Genomic DNA, 27,422 nt, shown 5'->3' on the forward strand with positions numbered 1-27,422 from the left:
ATTACTACTACTACTACTAATACTACTACTACTACTACTACTACTACTGGAAGTTGGAATGTAGCATTTTGGGTGGGGTTAATGTGTTTTGGGGTTCTGCATCTGCTGTAGCATAATACATAGTTGGTTTAGATGTCACACAGTAATGCCCGATCCACAAAGACTTGACACCCACGTTTGAATAAAAACAAGTTTATGCCATAATAAGGTTATATCCATGCCTTGTCATTGCTGTGGAAGGATGGTGTAGGGGTAAAGTAGCAGACACCAAAGCTGGAGGTCCTGGGTTCAAACCACGGCCAGGTAACTGTTTTATTTTTTGAAAATGTAGAATAAAGGTTAATCTGGATATAATTATGTATAACGCTGCTGAATACACACTGTGTACATAGCAGAATAACTGAATATGCCTATTTATGGTAACGTCATATTTCGACGTCCTCTTGACATTCCTGTGTAGATGTCTAAATGATCCCCAAATCGGCTGTGATTTGGCCTAGTCCTGGACGTCACTGAAAGATGATATCAGAACATCATCATGATGTAATTGTGTTTGCTGGGAGCCTTCTTTCAGATATATGAAAGGAAAAACATTCCAATACATTATTGTGTCTTCAGATGTGAAAGGTCCAAAAAGAGAATTAAATCTGAATTATCCTTGTCACTCATGTGTCCAGCTCAGTGGCCTTGTGGTCTGAATGTCCGCCCTGAGACTGGGAGGTCGTGAGTTCGATCCCCGGCCGAGTCATAGCAAAGACTATAAAAATGAGACCCATTTGCCTCCCTGCTTGGCACTCAGCATCAAAGGGTTGGAATTGGGGGGTTAGATCACCATATGATTCCCGAGCGCGGCGCTCACCGCTCCCCCAGGGGATGGGTCAAATGCGGAGAACAAATTTCACACATTGTGTGACAATCAGTGGGACTTTACCTTTACTTTACTTCCATTGTAACAGCACAACCCACACCAATTAGTTCAAACATCTCCATTCAGGGCAGACTTTTAATGTAAAGTGGTGGATTATGTGTGTAATACAGACATGTCCTTAATGGTAAATGGACTGCATGACAAGCTGCAATGCAGGGTGCTGGCTATAGTCATCAAAAGCACACACACACACACACACACACACGCACACGCGCACACACACACACACACGCGCACACACACACACACACACGTACACACACGCACACACATATACACCACACCTGCACCTAATTCTGGACTGATCACCACACACCTGCACTTAAGACGCTAATCAGCCTCTACACTCAGTGTGTGTCCGTTACTGCAGTAGAGGCTGTGTTGGTGTTTCGGTCCTTTGGTGTTTATCCTCCCTTCAGATGCATTATTAAGTAAGTTGTAGTTTTGTTAGCCATTGTTGAATTGCCATTCCAAGCCATCCTGATCTTAAAGGTGAATTGCATATGTTTTTCTCTTTAGCCATGGTTAAAATATATTGTTTATTGTTTGTTTGATTGTTATATTGTTTTTTATTGCTAAACATACTACTTCCTATGACTATTTTGTCTGTTTGCACACGCACACGCACACGCGCACACACACACGCACACGCACACGCACACTAAAATGGCCACCACTGGTGTACTTCATCTCCCAGAGTGCTTCACTCACTCACTTGTGGATTGTGCCACGTGGGTGGGGAGATGGGTGGAGCTATGGCTATAAAAGAAGTGCAAAACTTGCCCCAAACCCCAGTCTGCTGCTACAGAGGTGCTGTGAGCCAGTCCAACTCATGCTGACCTTAAAGGTGAATTGCATATGTTTTTTTCTTTAGCATGGTTAAAATATATTGTTTATTGTTGCTTTAATTGATTGTTACATTGTTTGTTTATTGCTAGTTTGATGTAATTTGGATTGCTTGTTAACATTGTGTATTTGGGTAAATAATTCTGTTTGTGTTCTTATCCACAGACAACATGCTGATTGCCTCACTGTCACTTTTGATGTTGGGAAAATAAAATCACCCTGCACCTTGTCCTGCTGTGTGCCTGCCATCTTTCCTTGTGGTTTTATCTGGGTCCAGTGCTGAGGGGTCACATTGCCCTCACCTGTTCATAGGTGTGACACTCATTAACCGCTCATCCTGGCTGATATTTTACCACATGTTGAGCAGAGTTGCTTTAACTTAAGAACACATAATTTGATAATTGTAAACTCAGTTCACCAATGTTTACACTGCAAAATGTATCACCAATGTATTTTACATGAAACAGAAGTTGGCGGGCTTGTAATCCTGCAGTGTGACTGACATCACTCTGAGCCAATCAGAGTTGGGCTGTGGTCAGGCTCTGTACCAGGTGCACTGAATCACTGATGAATGGAGATGGTGCAAGACAGTTGGCAGTATAGAGGGAACGTTTTTTAACATCCAATTCAACTTATCTTTGAAACCTGCTGAATGAAACCTCCAACTGGGTACTGTACTCCAACTGTACTGGGTAAAGCACTCTGGACGCATCACACACAGAGATAGAACTGTACTCTAACCACAACAGGCACAGAGCTGTCTGCTGAGTGAAGTTGACCATGAGCAAAAACATACAAATAAACAAATAGATAGAATGCTTCCATACTGCTCACCTGGTGTAATCAAACTCTCCACAAGCCCTGAGATGCCAAGTTGACTTGAAAATGTCATTTACACCCTGATTCTAGCTTAAATGTTCACTGTAGCAAGGTTGTACCTTAGTTGGTGTAATTCAGCCGCTAGCTCCAGTGCACATTGCCACAGACATATACACCTATACACACACACACACACACGCCACACACACACACACACACATACACACACACACACACACACACACACACACACACACACACACACACACACACACACACACATATACACACACACACACACATACACACACACACACACACACATATACTCACACATATACACACACATATATATACACACACTTACACAGATATACACTAACACTACTATTACTACTGCTACTACTGCTTGAACCCGGTCAGGTCACCAAATCTCAACCAAACTTTGTGCACTTGTGCACATACCAACTCTGATTAAATGTGCAATTCAGTGTCTATATTATCTGACATACACCCCCCAAGTCACCGGAAGCTTGGACCCCGCATCGCCGCTTGCGGCTATATTTATTATTCTTTTTTTTTTAATTCTCCGCTAAAACAGTATGCACGGCAAAAACCGTAAGGGGTACAGTAGCCAGACTTTGCACATAGGTTGGAAATGTGCCCCACTACTCAGAGACAAAAAATTAGCCATATTGGCCAGATGGTGGCGCTATAACAGACCATTTTGCGTTATGGTCCATATCTTCTGAACCGTGAGGCGTAGAATCAAAATTCCACTTCGGCTGTATTCCCTGGATCAATACGCATCTATCCATATAGGCCACGCCCATTTGCGTGTGCCTAGATTTTCCGCCATCTTGGACTTTCTCAAAAAAAAAAAAAACGAACTCGTCCTAGGCCATTTGCCCAAATGAGCCCACACTTTTTGTGTGTCATCTCTGGACTTCCCTGATTTAAAATCTTAGAAAGAATTTGGATACGTGAAACCGTCTTGAAATGATAAATGTTTAAACTTTTGTGTATTTACTTTTGTTCTTTTCCTGCCCTAAAAGTGTGTGGATCTCAGAAACCATACACCCCCCATCACCCAAACTTTCCACACAGGTTCACGACATCACCCACTACTCAGAGTAAAAAAATTACACCAATCCACCAGATGGTGGCGCTATAATAGCCAATTTCATGTTTGTCGGTCCATAACTTCTGAACTGCGAGCTGTAGAATCAAAATTCCACATCTACTGGTTTCCCTGGAGCATCATGTATCTAACCCACTAGGCCACGCCCATTTCTGTGTGGTAGATTTTCCGCCATTTTGAATTTGATCAAAAACCTACTTTTGCGAGCTCCTCCTAGACCGTTTGGCCAAATCACACAAAACTTTTTCTGGGTCATCTATGGGCTACCCCGACCTAAGGTTAGTAAAGGATTTTGGATACGTGAAACCGTTTTGAAATGATAAATCTCTAAACTTTTAATGAAACACACGCCAACACTAAATTGCCCACAACTCATTAACCGGTCAATTACAACTACTGCTGCTACTTCTGCTACCACTCCCACTACTACCAACACTACTACTACTACTATTACTACTTCTGCTACTATTACTACTACTACTACTAATACTACTACTACTACTACTACTACTACTGGAAGTTGGAATGTAGCATTTTGGGTGGGGTTAATGTGTTTTGGGGTTCTGCATCTGCTGTAGCATAATACATAGTTGGTTTAGATGTCACACAGTAATGCCCGATCCACAAAGACTTGACACCCACGTTTGAATAAAAACAAGTTTATGCCATAATAAGGTTATATCCATGCCTTGTCATTGCTGTGGAAGGATGGTGTAGGGGTAAAGTAGCAGACACCAAAGCTGGAGGTCCTGGGTTCAAACCACGGCCAGGTAACTGTTTTATTTTTTGAAAATGTAGAATAAAGGTTAATCTGGATATAATTATGTATAACGCTGCTGAATACACACTGTGTACATAGCAGAATAACTGAATATGCCTATTTATGGTAACGTCATATTTCGACGTCCTCTTGACATTCCTGTGTAGATGTCTAAATGATCCCCAAATCGGCTGTGATTTGGCCTAGTCCTGGACGTCACTGAAAGATGATATCAGAACATCATCATGATGTAATTGTGTTTGCTGGGAGCCTTCTTTCAGATATATGAAAGGAAAAACATTCCAATACATTATTGTGTCTTCAGATGTGAAAGGTCCAAAAAGAGAATTAAATCTGAATTATCCTTGTCACTCATGTGTCCAGCTCAGTGGCCTTGTGGTCTGAATGTCCGCCCTGAGACTGGGAGGTCGTGAGTTCGATCCCCGGCCGAGTCATAGCAAAGACTATAAAAATGAGACCCATTTGCCTCCCTGCTTGGCACTCAGCATCAAAGGGTTGGAATTGGGGGGTTAGATCACCATATGATTCCCGAGCGCGGCGCTCACCGCTCCCCCAGGGGATGGGTCAAATGCGGAGAACAAATTTCACACATTGTGTGACAATCAGTGGGACTTTACCTTTACTTTACTTCCATTGTAACAGCACAACCCACACCAATTAGTTCAAACATCTCCATTCAGGGCAGACTTTTAATGTAAAGTGGTGGATTATGTGTGTAATACAGACATGTCCTTAATGGTAAATGGACTGCATGACAAGCTGCAATGCAGGGTGCTGGCTATAGTCATCAAAAGCACACACACACACACACACACACACGCACACGCGCACACACACACACACACGCGCACACACACACACACGTACACACACGCACACACATATACACCACACCTGCACCTAATTCTGGACTGATCACCACACACCTGCACTTAAGACGCTAATCAGCCTCTACACTCAGTGTGTGTCCGTTACTGCAGTAGAGGCTGTGTTGGTGTTTCGGTCCTTTGGTGTTTATCCTCCCTTCAGATGCATTATTAAGTAAGTTGTAGTTTTGTTAGCCATTGTTGAATTGCCATTCCAAGCCATCCTGATCTTAAAGGTGAATTGCATATGTTTTTCTCTTTAGCCATGGTTAAAATATATTGTTTATTGTTTGTTTGATTGTTATATTGTTTTTTATTGCTAAACATACTACTTCCTATGACTATTTTGTCTGTTTGCACACGCACACGCACACGCGCACACACACACGCACACGCACACGCACACTAAAATGGCCACCACTGGTGTACTTCATCTCCCAGAGTGCTTCACTCACTCACTTGTGGATTGTGCCACGTGGGTGGGGAGATGGGTGGAGCTATGGCTATAAAAGAAGTGCAAAACTTGCCCCAAACCCCAGTCTGCTGCTACAGAGGTGCTGTGAGCCAGTCCAACTCATGCTGACCTTAAAGGTGAATTGCATATGTTTTTTTCTTTAGCATGGTTAAAATATATTGTTTATTGTTGCTTTAATTGATTGTTACATTGTTTGTTTATTGCTAGTTTGATGTAATTTGGATTGCTTGTTAACATTGTGTATTTGGGTAAATAATTCTGTTTGTGTTCTTATCCACAGACAACATGCTGATTGCCTCACTGTCACTTTTGATGTTGGGAAAATAAAATCACCCTGCACCTTGTCCTGCTGTGTGCCTGCCATCTTTCCTTGTGGTTTTATCTGGGTCCAGTGCTGAGGGGTCACATTGCCCTCACCTGTTCATAGGTGTGACACTCATTAACCGCTCATCCTGGCTGATATTTTACCACATGTTGAGCAGAGTTGCTTTAACTTAAGAACACATAATTTGATAATTGTAAACTCAGTTCACCAATGTTTACACTGCAAAATGTATCACCAATGTATTTTACATGAAACAGAAGTTGGCGGGCTTGTAATCCTGCAGTGTGACTGACATCACTCTGAGCCAATCAGAGTTGGGCTGTGGTCAGGCTCTGTACCAGGTGCACTGAATCACTGATGAATGGAGATGGTGCAAGACAGTTGGCAGTATAGAGGGAACGTTTTTTAACATCCAATTCAACTTATCTTTGAAACCTGCTGAATGAAACCTCCAACTGGGTACTGTACTCCAACTGTACTGGGTAAAGCACTCTGGACGCATCACACACAGAGATAGAACTGTACTCTAACCACAACAGGCACAGAGCTGTCTGCTGAGTGAAGTTGACCATGAGCAAAAACATACAAATAAACAAATAGATAGAATGCTTCCATACTGCTCACCTGGTGTAATCAAACTCTCCACAAGCCCTGAGATGCCAAGTTGACTTGAAAATGTCATTTACACCCTGATTCTAGCTTAAATGTTCACTGTAGCAAGGTTGTACCTTAGTTGGTGTAATTCAGCCGCTAGCTCCAGTGCACATTGCCACAGACATATACACCTATACACACACACACACACACACGCCACACACACACACACACACATACACACACACACACACACACACACACACACACACACACACACATGTACACACACACACACACATACACACACACACACACACACATATACTCACACATATACACACACATATATATACACACACTTACACAGATATACACTAACACTACTATTACTACTGCTACTACTGCTTGAACCCGGTCAGGTCACCAAATCTCAACCAAACTTTGTGCACTTGTGCACATACCAACTCTGATTAAATGTGCAATTCAGTGTCTATATTATCTGACATACACCCCCCAAGTCACCGGAAGCTTGGACCCCGCATCGCCGCTTGCGGCTATATTTATTATTATTATTATGGAAAACCAGATTATGATGAAAATCAAACACTTTTGAAGAGAGAGCGTATGAAATAAGATTAGAGCTGGGAAGCACAAACTGTTTTTTAATGCATCTTGTTGGTGGTATAAACACAAGACAGCCAAATCCAACAATTTCGAAAATCCATTTCTTGCCACCAGGGGGTGCTGCAGCACCCTCAGCACCCACCTTCCAGCTCCCTTCCCCCACTCTGGGAAAAAGCTCCGAGCAGGTAGAAGGGGGCGTGGCCGCGCAGTGGGTGGGGTGGTATGGATTAGGGACCATGGTGAAAGTGCTGCAGCCCGGGCAGCCAGAAAGCCAGAATTAGAAAAATGATTTCACTATTATTTAAAGACTTAAGACGTTGTTCTTCTTATTTTTGTCTACTATTGTACTATTGTAAAATAATAGTAGGCCTATTATCATGAAAAAGTATTTGTAAAATTTTTTTTTTTTTTTTTTTTTTTACCCTCTCTGGCGCCCTTAACGGCTCAAGCGCCCTTAGCATTTGCCTAGTTCGCTTAATGGACGGCACGCCACTGCTGTCCCTGCTCAAATAAACAATAAAGATAGAAAGATAAAGATAGATAATGTTACAAAGCAACCAACACCTCTGCTGTTGCCAGGCAGCGGCTTGGGTGCGTGCGAGTATTGTGCACGCGCGCCAGCTCGTGTACACGCTGCCTGCAGTTAACGGCCACCGGTGTCAGTAATAGTTAAAACTTACGGACTGGACCTTTAAGGGGGAGGTGGCGAGTATGGGGCAGAAGTCTAAAGTAATAATCTGTGATGTAAATAGTCTGTTTTGCTACTCGGTAAAAATCAAGTAGTAAGATGTCAGTTAGATGCTGTAAAGTGACAACTTTCTGTGTTAATGTGTATCTGGGTGCGCAGTGAAACTGTGTTGTGGGGAGACAGTCATTATAAGTCAGTTTTATTTATAGGCAAGTAAAGAGGAATTTCATTTCCTCTCATTTCCTGTCCCACAGCAACGTGTAACCAGAGAGCAGTGTCACAGCCTTGACATATCACCTATAGCTCTCTCTCACTTTCACCCTCCCCTACTACTTACTATAGCTTTCTCTTTCACTGTCACCATACCTAACTCTCTCTCTCTCTCTCTCTCTCTCTCTCTGTCCTGTCAGCTGTCCCCCTCACTCCCCCCTCTGGACGTCCCAAAGACCACATTGGCATGCAGAACTCTTCAGTTATGGCATTTATCGCAACCCAGCCTCAGCCAGAAGCCGAGGCCACGCCCACGACGCTGCCCATGGCGACCAGTGAGTATCCCTCAAAAGAGGCTTTGCAGTTGCATCACAAAGCTCCCAGCAGCAACCACAGCTGGCACCATCATAGAGGTCTGCTCGAGAACTGACTGTATAGGCAAATAGCTAAAAGAGAGATAGGCTACCTATTGTTGTGGTGTTGGTGGTGTAGATGCAGTCATCAATGTTATAAGAACAAGTTCTGAGTACACATCTGATAATGAAGATTTGTTATACAGTAGGTTACTATCCACCTTATTTTTGAATGCCCCGCTGTAAAAAATAATTATGGGTACAAGGTCCGGTTTACAGTAAGTGACCTGATTGTTGAAGCTTGCCATTTCCTAAAACGGTTGATTTGAAAACTCTGCAGGCAAGATGGCCGCCTACACTTCCTTCTTTACCCTGGCAGAATTCCTCCCCCATAACATAACTTGGCCAATAAGTATAACATACAAAATAAAACAAACGGTAATGTCTTAATTTGATGTAGAATGCAGAGGACATGTAACTGTTTAGTTAAACTCGCATTCCAGGAATATTGTATTTACTGCGCTGCTCTAAAATAACATAGTTGGCTCGAGACTGTTTTGTCTTGGAACCCACTCGCTTTGCGCCAGAACTCAATAGATTTGGGGGTGGAACACGCCAGGATTGGCCAACGTCAACGCCAGTGCCCAGAACTGTCAAATCAAATCATCGACAGAGACGCTATGGCCCGCCTCCCAGTATTTTCAGTGTATCAGAGTTAGATAGAGAACGTGACAAATATAGCCACGTTATGGTTATAAACAACAAACTAACGCTGGTGATCCGTGTGGAAAGTTAACCGTGTTACTCGAAATGGTTAAAAGTTATATCAATTTGGTCATTCAGTGCAGCGTTTTACTGCCATGTAACATAGCTAGCTAGCCGCTAACATTAGCCACAGTAGAAAATTAAAAATGATGCACTGCGCTCTTAAAGGGATATTTATCGACAAGATTTTTTCCAAGCTGGACGTGATTAGTGATTTGCTCCGTTCGCCCAGACAGGTGTCACAAGGCTGGGAGGATTACACGGGTGGATAGGAAACTGTCTTGAGAAGAAACAGCTCGAACAAACTTGGCTAATGTGAAGCGTGATCACACACAAATATGTGAAATTAACACAAACTCTGTTGCAGATTTACATGCTGGGGGCATAATGTGAAAATGTTCCGCCACCACACATTTTGTATTACATTCCTCCACCATGAATTTTAATCTGCTGGAATAACACAAATTGGACACAGCATTTTCAGCTAATGGTTGGCTAACGGTTACATTAATGGCTCATTTCCACCACATATAAGAGCACAGTACAGCTCTACTCGATCTGGTCTTACTCGGCTCTACTTGATATAGACTGTTTCCATAGCAAGTTTACTCGCCTCCGCCCACACCTGGTCGTCATAGCGACCGCATATCTGCCCTCCGCCCATAGCCGAAGTAGGCTATAACGTATAACGTTAAAATTAAATCCATACACGGAACTTTTAAACTGATTATGAAATACTGGTGCGTCTAAATGACCTGGGCAAATGTGACAATCGGCTAGGAGAATGGATATCACTTTGTTACTCAAACTCACATGCATGCACTGCGCGGGGGACGGGAGAGGCGCTATGGGGAGAACCCCAGCGGCAACTCACCAGGCAAGACCGCGGCTTCACTAAACCCCCGCCTCCGGCCTAGTGGAGCCAAGCCAAGCGGCTTCCCGAGGAGCTGACTTTTTCTCTCTCAAAACAATTGAAAACCACCATCATGTTAAAGCTGAGCAAGGACATCGATTTTATTTCACCAGAGCCGAAGGCAGCAACACAAAATAAATAACTTCTGGAAATAACAGAAGAGAAGGTAAGCCCCACTGAACTGGTATCCAGCATTGACAGTAGATGCCTACAGTAAACACGATTCTGCCTGACCAATCAGTCGTCTGCAGTGTTTTCACGTCACCGTATGGTACCGGGTCCACAGTGCTGGAACCGAGCAGGGACCAAAAGCAGCACGACTCAACCCCGACTCAACCCGGGCTGTCCACGTATTTGATCGGTGGAATGAGACAAAAAAGCGAGACGAGCTGTGCGGGGCCGCGTTGATACCAGCGGTGGAAATGGGCCATTAGGCAAGTAAAACAAGTTTGTAAGACAAGTCTGTTGCGCACGGCCAAGTTGTACATTCAGAAAAGCAATCGCTGTTGCCAAAGAGCTTTAGGCTAGTCCTCCATGCTGTCACGGGTGTGTTATGTCTGTATATGCTCCTACCTATAGTTTCAAGTTTTTCCTTTCTCCTAATATGAAGGAAAAAAAAGAAAAGGAAAAAATATATATATATATATATATATATATATAATGCGTGTGACATTCAGAAACGCTGACTCCAATATGACTGTCTACTCCATCTGCACTGGGGGATGGAGTTTGGAAAATAGTGTGCAGACTGGTGTGTAGTGGGACTACAACAGACTGACTTTCACCGCAGCTCTGGGGACACACATTGCAGACGCACATGACAGCCGACCTTGTTTGGCCGTGAGGGAGAGAGAGAGAGAGAGAGAGAGAGAGAGAGAAAGTTTGATGGCGCCGGAGATGTTTTGAGCATAAGGCTGTGTTTCACACTGAGTGCTTAAACCTTACTAGGTCAGGAGTCTTACAGCGCAATGAAAAACATGCAGTCGCCGTCTTTCCCTTGCCACTCCAGGTGCTCGCATTGTCCTGTCTGCGTTTGCTGTCGCGCATCTGTTTTGACAAGAGCTGTTTGTTGATTCCCTGCAGCCCTGTACGTATGGCATGCCCCCCCCCCCCCTCCCCCCCCCCCCCCCCCCCCCCCGCCAAGGTGGCGCACTTTGATTCCTATAAAGACCACTGGGAGATCTCACAGAACTTGAAAGGGAGCACAATTGAATGCGCACACGGGGTGGCAGTTCACTGCCAGCTGTGAAACGAGACATCTGCTGGAAGGCCATTTAGAATTGTATTGACAAAATACAGAGGACGAGTACAGTGTGTCTTCAACACAGTGGGCTATAGGTCAAGACTCAGTGTGCTGTGCTTTGTATTGTACAGTATGAGAGCTAGAGAGCTGGAGCCTGGAACACATGGGCCATGTGTTCCAGGCATTAATAATCAACCTTTTCAGAGCCTCAAGCACGGAGTGGATAACATTGATTAGTGTCAGCCGAGTGACAGAAGTGTCTGGGTAAACAGAAGAAGCGGCAGCAGCAGCAACTGGTAGCGCACTACTAAGTGTTCCGTGGGTTTGTACAAACGGACTATAATTTGACCAAACGTGAAGTTGGGCGGCTGTGGGCGGAAAACATGTGCAGCTGCAGTGGCTCAGGAGGTAGAGCAGGTCGTCCACTAATCAGAAGTTTGGTGGTTCGATCCCCGGCTCCTCCAGTCCGCATGTCGAAGTGTCCTTGGGCAAGACGCTGAACCCCAAATTGCTCCCGATGGCCGTGCCAGCACCCTGCGTGGCAGCTTGCCGCCTTCGGTGTGCGAATGGGTAAATGTAGGCACATTGTAAAGCGCTTTGGATAAAAGCGCTATATAAATGCAGTCCATTTACCATGAAGTTGAAGCTGAGAGATTTGTCGTTTTAGAATGCCCTCGTCACTATGGCCTACAGAACAAATACAACGCTTTGAAGGAACACGCGCGCCAACATGTTGGGAGATTCGCCTATTTGACATCTTCCCAATAGTAAGACAAGAAGGTAGAGTCGCTTCTCTTCTCTGTGCGTGCGTTAGAAAAATAGCAAGCGCTAGTTAGCTTAGCACAATTAATGGTAGTCAATGGTACGGCCAAAATGATGGCATGGCCACGGCACGATGGTGTGGCCATTCAGCTTTATGGCACTGCACACTCGTCCCGCACAGCCCCCTATAGCCACTTCCTCTACCCACCCCTCGAATCCCGACTCTCCACCACCTTCCTATCCTACGGCCCTTTCCCCTCGCCCCCTCCTTTGCCCCGCCCACCACCTACATCCCTGTAGCCACTCCCCCTACCCACCCACGCCTGAACTTTGGACTGAATAGACACTTGCGTTGTTTGAGGAGCTAGTGCAACGGTGGCGCTGCGCACGCGGCGACCCGACTGAGGGCAGCAGATGGTCTTTTGGAATCTGTACATATTGCAACAAATGTTTATGTACTGTAATTTCCACTACTGTCTGATGTGAACCAAAGTGCCCTTCTGGGACATGTATTAAACTGATTGATTGATTGATTGACCCCTCAAATCCCAACTCTCTAGCACCTTTTTATCCATACGACCCCTTGCCCCCCCCCCCCCTCTCCCCACCACGTATATCCCTCTAGCCACTCCCCCATCCCACCCCTCGAGTCCTGACTCTTTCCTATCCCTAACTATGGCCCCTATTCCCTATAGTCTCTCAAGCCAGACTGTCTCTTCTACATGCTGCGATTGCATCCTATAGACCAAATCAGCGGGGATGTTTACATTTACTTCCGGTTACCCCTGCGGTCCACACATTATAATGGCGGTGAACGTCACAAACTGACGTGTTGAAGACAAAAACAGACAAAGAAGACAAAAATGGTTCGTTCATGTTGTGTTGTTTAATATCATTCATAACAACACTTTCACTAACGTTAGTGGAGACCAGACTAGCTAATTTACCTGTTGGACCAGACCAGACCAGAGTAGACTTGATGCTACAAGTCAGTTGTAAACAAACGTTATTAGCTAGCTAACACTACATAAAACAAACACAGAAGAAAGGCTAGATACGTCGGACAAGCATGTTTACCAACCGTTTGAACATTTAAATTGAAAGTAGTCGGCCGAAAATAACGAGAGGGTTTGACAGCATTTATTTGACAACACGCACATTTAAACCTGCCGCCTTCCCCAAGTGGTACGCAGAAGTAATGTTGTTTACATGGTGACGTCACGGTGATTTGGTCTATACAGTCTGTCATTCACGCACACGGAGCCTGGCCAAAGGAAGTTGGGGCGCAAAAAGGCTTCAGACCGGAGGAAGTTCAAATCGATGCAGGTGATTGGAGAAATACGAACGGATGTAGGTGGGACATCCGCTCGTATATATCGCCATCCTCTGACCCCGGCACCGGCGGGGGCCTGCTGGTGTTGCGCGATAAGCATGTATTTGTCCAAATCAACGCTAGAAAAGTAAGCGGAGAAGGGAGTGCAGATCAGTGTTGGGCTGATCCAGTAAATTCAGGAGGGGCTTGTTCTGTGCAACTCCCCTCACCTATGTGACTCTTGATTTAATTTCCTACATTCATAGCCGACGCTGCCGTGCATTTGAAGGTAATAACTAATTGTGTGCACCCGCTTACAAAGTCTGTTCTTCCCTAGCGATTTATTTTAAACGCTTCTTTTCAAGGCAGAGAAAAAGGCTTACCGGTGCTTTCTTCACCGGCACATACAGTACAGGTCTGTTGGCTTTTTCATCAAATGTCAAAGCCCATTCATACTGTTTTGATTAGCGGCAGAACGAGGCTGTCGGCAAATCATGCAGCTCCTGTAAAAGTGTGGGGGAGTTCTTTTAGAATGAACTGCTTTCAAATCATTCTGAGCTAGTGTACAGTAGATCAAGAAACTTGCTATGACTCAAGCTGTCACTTTCTGATAAACATGAACTCTGAAGTCTCCAATCTATGCCAAACCAATGATTACAACATAAATCCGGCCATGCTGCACTGGGTCCAAAAAAGCAGGTGGTCTGCAAAGATGGGGAAAGAATTTGAGTAAGGATTTTTAAGAAGTACATTGAAGTGTTGAACGTAACTTTTTATTATCCTTTTTTAATATCCTTATTGATTATTATTATTATTAGTAGTAGTAGTAGTAGTAGTAGCAGCAGCAGCAGCAGCAGCAGTAGCTTACATTTGGTAGTTTGTAATTAATGTATTTTTTGATTGTTTCTATTATTTTGTATCTCTATTTCTTTTTTTACCAATTTAGTTTTTGCTGGATTGTGAATGGTGACATTGCCCTTGGCTTATAACAGTTTTTCCACGTCGGCCACTTGTGAAACGAGAGGAGGCATAGATAATTGTACATGACTGACAGCTTGCTATCTCAAATCCTGCCTGTGTGACCACATGGTACAACTATTTATTTTCTGGCTGAAGAGAGAGAGAGAGAGAGAGAGAGAGAGAGAGAGAGAGAGAGAGAGAGAGAGAGGGGGAGAGGTGAGAATTCAGCCTACGGTATTTGAGCTTTGTTTGAAACCAGTTTTTCCCCTGGCGATTCTTGCTAAGTACAAAACGAAAACCTGAAAAAGTCACTTAGTTCACTTAGTGGTTGTCAGGTATCGAGAGAGAGAGAGAGAGAAAGAGCCAGAGAGACAGCTCAAGCCAGGCAGGCAGAGGAGAGAAGAGAAGAGTTGACAGTTACAAATTCAGACCGTGAACTGCAGTGTTATCTCATGCGTCTCCATGAGTCGAGCTTTTCCTTGCGACATCCTCCGGTAATTCATACCAAGCACAACAAGAACAAAATTAAACTAACAGGTTGGCAGAATGTCAAATAGCCCTATACCCGAGCACCTCGGGTATAGGGAGAGAAGTGACCATAAGCTGTAATATTATCAAATCGTTTAGACCTACTCCTCTGGCAATCCATGCCAAGTGAAAGAAAATAATGTCATTGTATCGCATATGTCAATACAGGCATCAGGGAGAGATAGAGAGAGAGAGAGAGAGAGAGAGTGCACACCAGGCAGGCAGAGATGAATACATTTAATGATACATTTCCCTTTATATTTGCAGCCTGCATGTAGCCTACATTGGCTGAATGTAAATTATGAATCTTTTAAGACAATAAAAGTATTATGGGAAAGAAAACTATAGTTCAATCATGAGAGACTAGATACCAGAGAATGAATAAAATAATATGTATTACAATAGTGAATGAATGATGCATTACAGAAAATATGATAAGAATGAGGTGTTGTTAATAGTCTTTGGCGCTTAGACACCACAGGGAGATATTGAGATAGAGCTGCATCAGCCATGAGCAGCAGCCAGATAGATCCCCCTGTAGAGTCTATATACTGGTGGTGGTGATGGTGATGCCTCTCCTTCTGAAACTGATTAGACTCTTCAGACTGAAGAATCTGATGGGTCTGTGAAAACTGGGTGGAGAAGAGGAGGTGGTGGGTGTGACTTTGTCAGCAGTAAGGTTGGGAGGCTGAATGGATAGAAACGAGCATATTTAATAGGACAACAGCCATGTGATAGGCTTACGATGAGGGGTGAAAAGCAATGTGATAGGCTTACAATGGAGGTGTGTGGGGTGAGAGGTGATGTGACGCCATGCTATTGGATAATAGTGTAACGGGTTGGGTTTGTGTGCTACTGTTGTGTGTTGTACTGTTCTGTGCATGGGGGTTAACTGTGGGATTGACATGTCTGTGGGGAATTACGGGGGGTCTGTGAAGGCGACATTTAGCCAGTGGGCGGGGGGGGTGAGAGAGGGGTCACCTGTGATTGGCTGGGGGGAGGGGAGCTGTGAGAGCGGGGAACAGCTCGGGGAGTTGGTGTGTGGAGCCTGAGGGAGACGGCTGTGTTTGGGGAGAGCAGAGAAGCTAGGAGAGATAGCGGGGTTTCGGTGTGTGTTGTGGGGTTTGTGTTGGCGTGGGCTACGGCTGACAGTAGCCCGGACCTGTGTTCAAAGAATAAAGTGCGGTAACTAGATCCTGACTCTCGGCTGGTTCCTGACAATGCTACAATAGAGACCAGGTGGCAAACAGCTGATTATTCAATTGAAGCCCGGAAGTTGACAGGCTATTTTGAGCATGCGAGCAGATTTGAAGGGGTGGAGAAAATAAGAAGTGAACTGAGGAAGTGTAAAGTGCAGATTATAGTCTTCCCGACTGAACTTACGTTAGAACTACATTTGGGGTGGTCGTGGTGGTGGTGGTGGGGGCGTGTCCAGGTCAAAAATGGGCAGTTATGCTAAGCAAGCATGAATTACCTATTGCATTTGGCTGTTAATGTATGGACCAAACGGGGACATGGGTAAATCAAATTAAAAATATAATAATAATAATAATAATAATAATAATAATAACAATAATCTCCAAGTTTCTGGTACGCACAGAAAACTGTTGTGCAACAGAAACTCTCCCGTGGTGGGCACGAGAAAGTTTATTGTGCAGATGGGAAACTTCCTCATGCCCATGGAATAGCCAGATTTCTTTTTTCTCATGTCCCCTTAGGGCCCCGTAAATGTCCCCAAAGTGCTAGTTGGAAATTTGATTTTGACTTTGACAGCTGTCACCATGCCTGCAGGCACAGCTCCTTCTCTGAAAGACCAAGCTCTAAATCTTCCTGCGGAGCGCCGGTACATATCTGTCATAAAAACACTCCTGGTGATCGCCATTAAAACAACTTCCCACGTCGCGCTAACAAAATCTGTCCGCACACATAGAGACAGACAGACGGGCGAGTGGGTGGGCGGACAGACAGACAGACCTATTATAAACACCTGGCATAGTACTCAAAACCACTTCTGTGGTAGTTCCTGCTACTCACTACCCGGTGTCTCCAGGACCACATTTTGCCAAGATGACACACACACACACGCACACACACACACATGCATGCACACACATGCACGCACACACATGCGCACGCACACGCGCACACACACACACACACACATGTGCACGCACACGCACGCACACACACACACACACACACACACACACCACAAAATGAAAACAATACCAGCCACAATGAATAATGCATATTTTCAACACATAACAGAAACCTGCCAGCCTCGTTGTTTATGTTGAATTTCTTGCAGGGCTGTTTTTTGTTTGTTTGTGTGCAGGTGATGAGCAGATAATAGGACAATAGAGCAAATAGTGTAATATAACAATGTGCTTTCCGTGGGCTTCTTGGCTCATGCACACGGACGCATATTTAATTGTATACGTGTCATGTCCGCCGGCGCGTGTGTGGGTGTTGTTCCCTGTTGTTGATCCGTGCTTGCAGCCATTTAAATGAGAAGAAGAAAGAAAAGAGCAAGAATTCGGCGCGGCGTCATGTAGGGATTCTCCATTTCCGTGCATCAGATGGAGCTGAGATGAGACAGCCGAGCTGACCTTGGCTCGTCTAAGGGCTGCCAGAGCTGACGAACCGGGGAGAGACTCCTTAGCGAGAGGTGGGGAGGCACTGACACAACATGGAGACTTTCAAATTCTCTCTTTCTCTCTCAACCTCCCTCTCTCTCTCTCTCTGTCAGTGTTTTGCGAGAAACTCCCCGGGAGGAGATGGGAGAAGCGGTGAGAGCGAGAGAGAGGTCACGAGATGACAGAGCGTTGGGGAGTTCGCCGGCTGGAGGAGGGAGACTCAGTCAGAGGCAGAGAAATGCAGAGTGACAGAATGAAACAGTGAGCGCGAGGCAGAGGAAGTACGGCCGACGTGCACTTCGAGGGGAATGAGATGGAGAGAAATCGATAAGTAAAAAAAGTGCACAGCAGAGAAGAGGAGTGAGGCGGAGAGCGAGAGACAGAGAGAGAGAGAGAGAGAGAGAGAGAGAACAAACAGCTGGAATAGGAAGCCACCTACTCCCAGCTTACTTGGAAGACGATGTGTTGAGTTTGAGAGCTGCGGGCTTTGGAGGTACTTTCTTTGTGGCTGTGCTGAAGATGTCTTTGGAAATCAGCGGAGAGGGAGACAGCGCAGAGGCAGAGAATGGCGTTTAGTTTCTGTTTATCTGAGAGCCCGCAGATCCTCCTCCCCACGCCATCCTCCAGCACTGTGCTCCAGATAAGAGGGCAGTTGTTCAGTAACCCCAGCAGACACTCCCTCCTCCTTATCCATGCAGGCAGCAACGGGCCTGCAGGGGGACGCTGGACGGCATGTGTCCAGCAAGCTCTCCGATTCTCCATGGGGTAACACTCCCCCAGTAATAAATACACCATAAAACCAGATACAAATGCTTCAACGAACCAGAGAAATGATTACACATTGATCAAAGACACGTTTTGTCACAAGAGCAGACCAAACTAACCATCAATCCTTGAAAGTTTCCAAGAGACTCAACCTTTCTCCTTGAAAAAAGGACAGTGTATCATAAGCCCCGCCCCCGCCCTGAGGGAACATAAAGCCTCCACAGATGTTGAAAAAGTAGAAGGTTTGCAAAAAAGCAACGCAGATGTTCTTTTCTTACTGCTTTCCTCTATTGTGGGAGGAGCCTGTGTTATATCGCTGTCTTGCTGGGGAAGCTAAGCGGGGCTAACTGGTTAGTCCTCCGATGGGAGACCGTGGTGTTGGAGGACCAGTAGGAGGTGCTCTTCCCTCTGGTCACACGAATAAAATCCCCATCCACAAATCCCCAGGGCAGAGACAGGGACTCTGTCCTGTGAGTGAGCGCCGTCCTTCGGATGAGATGTTAAACCGAGCTCCTGACTCTCTGTGGTCATTAAAGACCCCATCTGCACTCTTCACAAGAGTAGGGGTGTAACCCCGGTGCCCTGGGGGGGTGTAACCCCGTGCCCTGGGGGGGTGTAACCCCGGTGCCCTGGGGGGGTGTAACCCCGGTGCCCTGGGGGGGGTGTAACCCCGGTGCCCTGGGGGGGGTGTAACCCCGGTGCCCTGGGGGGGGTGTAACCCCGGTGCCCTGGGGGGGGTGTAACCCCGGTGCCCTGGGGGGGTGTAACCCATGTTGCCCTGGCTAGAATTTACACATGGGCCTCCCTTCGATCATGGCCACCTAATCATCCCTCGATGGTACTTTCAGTCATCAACAGCATGATAGCTGATGTGTGCTGGGCGTTCTGGCACAAACTGGCTACCGTGCATCACCCAGGGCGGCTACACATCGGTGGTGGATGAGTTGAGTCCCCCCCCATACATATATACACACACACACACACACACACACACACACACACACACACACACACACACACACACACACACACACACACACACACACAAACCCAATCAATTATCAATTCCTTCCTTCCTCACTAGCCTAACTTTGATAGGCATACCTAGTGTCCTCTAGTAAGAGAGTGGCGTCATCGGAGGACCAAAATACGAGACTCATTAGCCAATGAACAGCCAGGAATGGGTCTCGCGCTACTTTTGCATGCTAAAATAAAGCTGATAATGTACAATTTGATTCAAGGGATGAAAAACCCTTTCAAAGTACAACACAAACTGTCTATTTTGCTGCAACTCGACAGTGCTGCTTTTTTAACTCAAGAGTTCCACTTTCTACTTCCTGGAAAAAAACTGGTCCATTGGATTGAATGGAGATGTCGGAACTCTTCTATTATACGGCTCTGGGCATACCCAGCTCAATGCTGGCCACGCCCATACGACACACCCTCAAATGCCCCCAAAACATCCCAACATCTTTGAAAAGCCAAATGAACACAATTTATAGTAGGGGAGGTCCGGGACGAATTAAGCAGGGGGACGGAATTAGCTTGTCCTCATATACTATCTTTGACAAAACCCAGGAAGACGATTCTTTCCCCCCATGTTACACTTCCTGGTACCTCACTTCCTGTGAAGTTTCAGCTCGGCCAGTCAGTGGATGGCGGAGATATCCGCAAAAACGTTGCCTTTTCGTCTTATTTTCAAACGCGAGTAAAATATTGCAAACTGTGTATTTTTCTATTAGCGTGTTGGAATTTATTTATTTAATGCTGCTAACGCTATTCATCTGTTAGACCTATCGGTAGACTACAGCTCAATGATTGTTTTGTGTGTAATGTTAGCATATCCTTTGTGCTAGCTTAGCTTTCATCCAGGGAAACGCACGGGGGACAAATAAAGCACTTTGCTCCAATTGCCTTGAATAGGCTATGCATTTATCTGTGCTTGCAGGACAATGCCTCGCATAAGGAAGAGGACCACGGACAGAGGGCAAAAAAATGCACACATTCAAATATTTCTTTGGATAAGCTATTTAAGGGAGGTAAAATATTGATCACATCACATCAGCAAAATATATAGATAGACGTTATAATTATATTAATTTGCAACATATAACATATTAAAATGTATTTCATAATACTTAGTTTCTTAGATGACCAAAAGATGAAGGAATTAATGCCAGAAAAAAATTGTTACCTGGCTGTTTTTGTGCCTTTTTCACAACCGCTGCATTAGTCCCCCGCCTGTGCTTTATTTGTCCCTTCACTGTGGGACAAATTAAGCATTGCGCAGCTTCTGGTTGCCATCTGATGACGTCTGATGTATTGACCCATGGAACGAAACTACGGTTGGTATTGCCAGAGGACATGTGTAGGTTGCTTACATGAAAATATTATAACTCCAGCTGAAACAATCTTTACACAATGACAAAAAAAACAAAAAGTGCTTCATTCGTCCCGGACCTCCCCTACATTTATAGTAGGTATGAATACACGTGTTTTTTTTATGCATATTTCAATGTAGAAAAGTTGCATAATTGTGGCTTGAACTCTCTCAAGTACACTATACTTCTCTCTGCAAATGTTTTGAACACAGTTCAGACAAACCTCTCAGGGTTTTTGTTCAAACAAAGCAACAACATTGCCTCCCGCCCACTGAAATCTGCCATGCTCTGTAAGGCTCAGCTTGTTTTGCATCGTCTTCTTCATTCACTATAGTGTCTCCGTGGTCCGTCCACTGCAGAGAAGAACAACACACAACATTTTGTATTTGTATTTCTTCCCGGCTCATCCCCACGGGCGGCGCCGCGCGAGGCAGCAGGGAGCACGAGACCCCGCTGCACCATCTGTCCCCGGTCAGCCCGCGGCCCGGCCACGCCTGGAGCCGCTCATCCCATCCTGTCATAAGATGTCCTATAGCTAATAAGCTGGCTGTGGGTCATACACACTGTCCCATGGCCTCGGTCAGCTGCTGCTGGCTCGCTGGACTTTTACAATACACAATGTGTGGAGGGGGGGGGAAACAATGGCGAGAAGCACTGAGAAAATCCTGTCCTCCAGTGTTGCAGATGTGTGGTTGGGAGAGATACGGAGCGCAGAACCTCCATTTCATCCCAGCCAGATACAGCTGGACACAAGGCGGCCAGGAAGAAAGGACGAGAGCTGAAAACCTCTTTGCAGGAAATTAATGTGCGTCTGCTTGGGTGTGTGCATGTGTGTGTGTGTCTGTGTGCGTGCGTGCGTGCATGCAAGAATTTGTGTGTGTATAGTGTTTGCATGCTTTTGTACTTCTGTGTACGTTCAGGGCCGCTGTGTATCTTGCCCGGGCCCAGGACAAAATGATCCCATACGGACCCAACCCTCATCCATCCAATTAAATTAGACAATTAGAGGGCCCTCCCCGGGATAACCCCCCCCCCCCCCCTTCCTGTTGGCTGGTCTGTCCAGTAGCCTGATATCAGACTGAATTGTCAACTCATTACCCTCCATTTCCAGAAGCAGTCAACTCAGTGGAGTGGGTGGATTCGACCCATGCAGGCGATATACAGTATTCAGACATGCGTCGTGCATGGATGTATGTGTGTGTGTGTGTGTGTGTGTGTGTGTGTGTGTGCGTGTGCGTGCGTGCGTGCGTGCAAGGTGCGCCCTCTTCTTCTGCTGAGCTGCAGGGACACCAAACACAATGTGAATTGTGAAGTGAGACCGGAGGTTTCTCACAGTATTCCCTTGAGGATGTCCTGCCCTAGAGAGAGGAAGTCGCCGCAACACTGATACCATTGTTCGGCTTTCGTTAAGTAACATTTCACAGAACACACAGCTGAACTCGGAGACCGCGCGGGAAACAAATCTGGCAAAAGTCAAATAAAGTAAGGATAATGACAGGATTAGGCTACACAGTGGTGTGGTCTGCAACCATCCAAAATAACTTTCTGTGAACACAGAAGATAAAGTCTCATTATTGCCTCTTGAACCTCATATAATATTCACCCCACAATTAAAACAATTTCTACCCAATCTACCTGATTGCCATAATATGGCAATATTGCCATAGTATGGCAATATTGCCATAATATGGCAATCAGGGATTGAATCAAGGCAATCAAGGAAAATGTTCCTCAAATGATTTGGCTTTTCTCTGATTTCATAACACTAGTGCAGTGCCTGTTTACTCATTCACTGTGTTTGAATTTCAATCACTGGTGTGGTTACACAAACTCTACCGGTCCTACATGTACTTCTCTGCACGGTAGGATTTATGACATCATTGATGATGTCACAATGTCTACGACAAGTCCTGGAATGTTCCTAGCATGCTTAGTTGCACTGGTTTTTGACTTCGGGGCAAACCCACTTTCTGAGCATGCTCAGTTGCGATGGCTTTGACTTTCGGCACAAAACCATGATGATTCATGCACATTTATGCAGCAAATGCAGGAAAAACCTGTTTTCCGATCAGTCAAATTGCATGAAATTCGGCACTGCACTCTGCAGGGTTCCCAGCAGAGTGCTGAGTTCGAAGTCAATCAGACAAACGGTTCAAGATACACAAACGACACACACGCTCATACAGACAGTCCCGCCTTTATAGACACAAACTCACAAACTCACAGATGGTCCTGGAATTATTATAGATGATTAAAGTGACTCATGGTTTTTCAGAATGTTCAATCTGACGCATGGCCGCTCTCCACGTATGAGCCCAAAAAGGTCATTGAATGTTTCTTGCATGCAGGGTCTAATTATTAGGGCATTGCTCTTATGACTCAGTCTCAGCTTGCCGTCACCAAACAATACTTGGACTGGAGCCGACCTACATTTGGTCACATACTTATTGTGTATTGGTACCCCATTTAAAGGACTATAGGCAAAATGTTGGTGCATTTTATGCAAGTCTTTTATCCTCTGGAACTGGTCAAGGATCTCTTATCACCAAATCCTTCCCTCAGATAGTCCATCACTTCTTCTGTCCACTGTCTGCTCAGTAGGTGTTCTCAGACTCTGAGTAATAAAAAAAAAAAACCCTAACCCTTTCTGTGTGGAGTTTGCATGTTCTCCCCGTGCCCCCTGGGGGTTTCCTTCATATAGGAACCCCACACCAAAACATGCAGTATCCTGGTCGCTGAAGTGGTGCCTCCTCTGGTCGTTAGTGGCGCCTGTTCGGAGAGAGGGGAACTCCGTTCTCACTCCGAGCGCGTAGCATATTGACGCTTTGTCCCGTCCCTTGTGCGTCGCTTGTTACTAACATGGTACCCTTGAGCGACACATGAAACGACTTGGGCTTTCTGACTAAACTCAATGCAAACCCATGGAAGTAATCTTTGACGCTTATGGCAACTGCTCCCCCATTAGCCTAACTGCTCCCCCATTAGTCAACTGCTCCCCCATTAGGGTCTGGAGGAGCTAACCTCTCCCAGACCCTAACCCTAAACCTAACCTCTCCCACACCCCATGCCTAAACCTAACCTCCCCCAGACCCTAACCCTAACCTCTCCCACCCCCATGCCTAAACCTAACCTCCCCCAGACCCTAAACCTAACCTCTCCCACCCCCCACGCCTAAACCTAACCTCCCCCCAGACGCTAATGAGGGAGCAGTTGACTAATGGGGGAGCAGTTAGGCTAATGGGGGAGCAGTTGCCATAAGCGTCAAAGATTACTTCTATGGGTTTGCATTGAGTTTAGTCGGAAAGCCCAAGTCATTTCATGGGTCGCTCAAGGGTACCATGTTAGTAACAAGTGGCGCATAAGGGACGGGACAAAGCGTCAATATGCTACGTGCTCGGAGTGAGAACGTGTTGGAATAGCGTGATCCTCCCACGTGCTATGTCCTACCGGTGAAGCTTCCCCTGTCAGGTGAAAAGAAGCGGCTGGCTACTGTCCATGTCTCGGAGGGAGCATGGAGCCAGTTTCGGCTCTCCCCAGATCGGCAGAGGGCGGAGCAGCAAACCAGGATAAATAAATTAAAATTAGCACTAATGGGGTATAAAAAATCGAGAAAAAAAGGCTGCACAGGTAGAGGTTCCCTGGGGCAGTGCATGACATTTGGCCATCAATGGTGCTATCACATTGCTTATGCACATTGCACACTGTACACTTTTTGTCCACATAGCACACATGTACTTGTAATAGCAACGATTGTTAGTTTATCCTATATTCAAAGCAGATATAGCTGGGGAGCTATCAGCCCGCACACTCACCGGATAAAAAAAAGTTTTAGGTGCAAGGCACAAGAGTTTCAATAAGTAGTAAAGAAGGAGCCAGCACTCGATGATGTCCTTTTGAGGGTTTTTATTCCTGTTGGTACAACGTACGCGTTTCAGCACGTAGCCTTCGTCAGCGTTGTGCTGAAACGCGTACGTTGTACCAACAGGAATAAAAACCCTCAAAAGGACATCATCGAGTGCTGGCTCCTTCTCTACTACTTAGTTTATCCTATATAAAATGGAAATATCAGTGTTTGCCTAAACTGCCTAGGGCCATTTAGTTATCACAATTCAGAGCAGCAGAATCCCAAACCAACCCTTCCAGGTCTGTTTTCCAATATGATGTTTGAGTCTGTGGTCCTGAAACATAATCATCTTCTCAGTTGACTAAATAACTATGTGGCCCAGTGACCTCTGAGGTCATATTCAATTTCCCAGATGTCACCATAACTCGCTCAGTACTTCATAATCTAGCCCACTGAAATGATATGGTATGAAATACTCAATATTATTTCTGACTTGCATTTTTTATGTGCATCTTGACTTGATTTTGTTTGCTGGCCATCCATTCTGAGCACCAGCATTATCATCTACATGCATTTTTCTTTAAACAAAAACAAAAACACTGCAGGGTATCTCATTCATTCCACTCCCAGTATAGACACAGGGGAATAAATAAAAAAATAAAAAACTTCAGACACTTCTCTTTTCTTTCTGAATACCCCCCGAACACTGTAGAAAGGTGTTGCATATGTGTGGAAATGAAATGTGAGACCTCAAATTTCCACTGGAGTGTGACTATATCGCTCTCTCAACAACTTTTTCTTGTTGCACTGTCAAAATGTAAGGTCACAGCAGGCGGGGAGGGTTCTCTTGTTGCACTGTCAAAGTGTATAGGTCACAGCAGGCGGGGAGGGTTCTCTTGTTGCACTGTCAAAATGTATAGGTCACAGCAAGCGGGGAGGGTTCTCTTGTTGCACTGTCAAAATGTAAGGTCACAGCAGGCGGGGATGGTTCTCTTGTTGCACTGTCAAAATGTATAGGTCACAGCAGGCGGGGAGGGTTCTCTTGTTGCACTGTCAAAATGTAAGGTCACAGCAGGCGGGGAGGGTTCTCTTGTTGCACTGTCAAAATGTATAGGTCACAGCAGGCGGGGAGGGTTCTCTTGTTGCATTGTCAAAATGTATAGGTCACAGCAGGCGGGAGGGTTCTCTTGTTGCATTGTCAAAATGTATAGGTCACAGCAGGCGGGAGGGTTCTCTTGTTGCACTGTCAAAATGTATAGGTCACAGCAGGCGGGGAGGGTTCTCTTGTTGCATTGTCAAAATGTATAGGTCACAGCAGGCGGGAGGGTTCTCTTGTTGCACTGTCAAAATGTAAGGTCACAGCAGGCGGGGAGGGTTCTCTTGTTGCATTGTCAAAATGTATAGGTCACAGCAGGCGGGAGGGTTCTCTTGTTGCATTGTCAAAATGTAAGGTCACAGCAGGCAGGGAGGGTTCTCTTGTTGCACTGTCAAAATGTATAGGTCACAGCAGGCGGGGAGGGTTCTCTTGTTGCATTGTCAAAATGTAAGGTCACAGCAGGCGGGGAGGGTTCTCTTGTTGCATTGTCAAAATGTAAGGTCACAGCAGGCGGGGAGGGTTCTCTTGTTGCACTGTCAAAATGTATAGGTCACAGCAGGCGGGGAGGGTTCTCTTGTTGCATTGTCAAAATGTAAGGTCACAGCAGGCGGGGAGGGTTCTCTTGTTGCATTGTCAAAATGTAAGGTCACAGCAGGCGGGGAGGGTTCTCTTGTTGCATTGTCAAAATGTAAGGTCACAGCAGGCAGGGAGGGTTCTCTTGTTGCACTGTCAAAATGTATAGGTCACAGCAGGCGGGGAGGGTTCTCTTGTTGCATTGTCAAAATGTAAGGTCACAGCAGGCAGGGAGGGTTCTCTTGTTGCACTGTCAAAATGTAAGGTCACAGCAAGCGGGGAGGGTTCTCTTGTTGCATTGTCAAAATGTAAGGTCACAGCAGGCGGGGAGGGTTCTCTTGTTGCACTGTCAAAATGTAAGGTCACAGCAGGCGGGGAGGGTTCTCTTGTTGCATTGTCAAAATGTATAGGTCACAGCAGGCGGGAGGGTTCTCTTGTTGCATTGTCAAAATGTATAGGTCACAGCAGGCGGGAGGGTTCTCTTGTTGCACTGTCAAAATGTATAGGTCACAGCAGGCGGGGAGGGTTCTCTTGTTGCATTGTCAAAATGTATAGGTCACAGCAGGCGGGAGGGTTCTCTTGTTGCACTGTCAAAATGTAAGGTCACAGCAGGCGGGGAGGGTTCTCTTGTTGCATTGTCAAAATGTATAGGTCACAGCAGGCGGGAGGGTTCTCTTGTTGCATTGTCAAAATGTAAGGTCACAGCAGGCAGGGAGGGTTCTCTTGTTGCACTGTCAAAATGTATAGGTCACAGCAGGCGGGGAGGGTTCTCTTGTTGCATTGTCAAAATGTAAGGTCATAGCAGGCGGGGAGGGTTCTCTTGTTGCATTGTCAAAATGTAAGGTCACAGCAGGCGGGGAGGGTTCTCTTGTTGCACTGTCAAAATGTATAGGTCACAGCAGGCGGGGAGGGTTCTCTTGTTGCATTGTCAAAATGTAAGGTCACAGCAGGCGGGGAGGGTTCTCTTGTTGCATTGTCAAAATGTAAGGTC

The 27,422-nt window shown here is 45.6% G+C and overlaps 1 protein-coding gene across 1 annotated transcript in view; it reads left to right on the forward strand.

The window, feature by feature from the left end:
* LOC310781155 (glycophorin-C-like) overlaps window positions 1-27,422 on the forward strand; it is a 60,653-nt gene that overhangs the window by 11,268 nt on the left and 21,963 nt on the right. Inside the window, exon 2 of the mRNA XM_083641698.1 lies at window positions 8,501-8,635. Coding sequence (XP_083497824.1) covers window positions 8,548-8,635 — 88 coding nt within the window. The 5' untranslated portion in view covers window positions 8,501-8,547. The remainder of the gene's footprint in view (window positions 1-8,500; window positions 8,636-27,422) is intronic.

Source organism: Poromitra crassiceps, assembly GCF_964638095.1.
Source record: "Poromitra crassiceps genome assembly, chromosome: 8".
In the NCBI taxonomy this organism is placed as follows: domain Eukaryota; kingdom Metazoa; phylum Chordata; class Actinopteri; order Beryciformes; family Melamphaidae; genus Poromitra; species Poromitra crassiceps.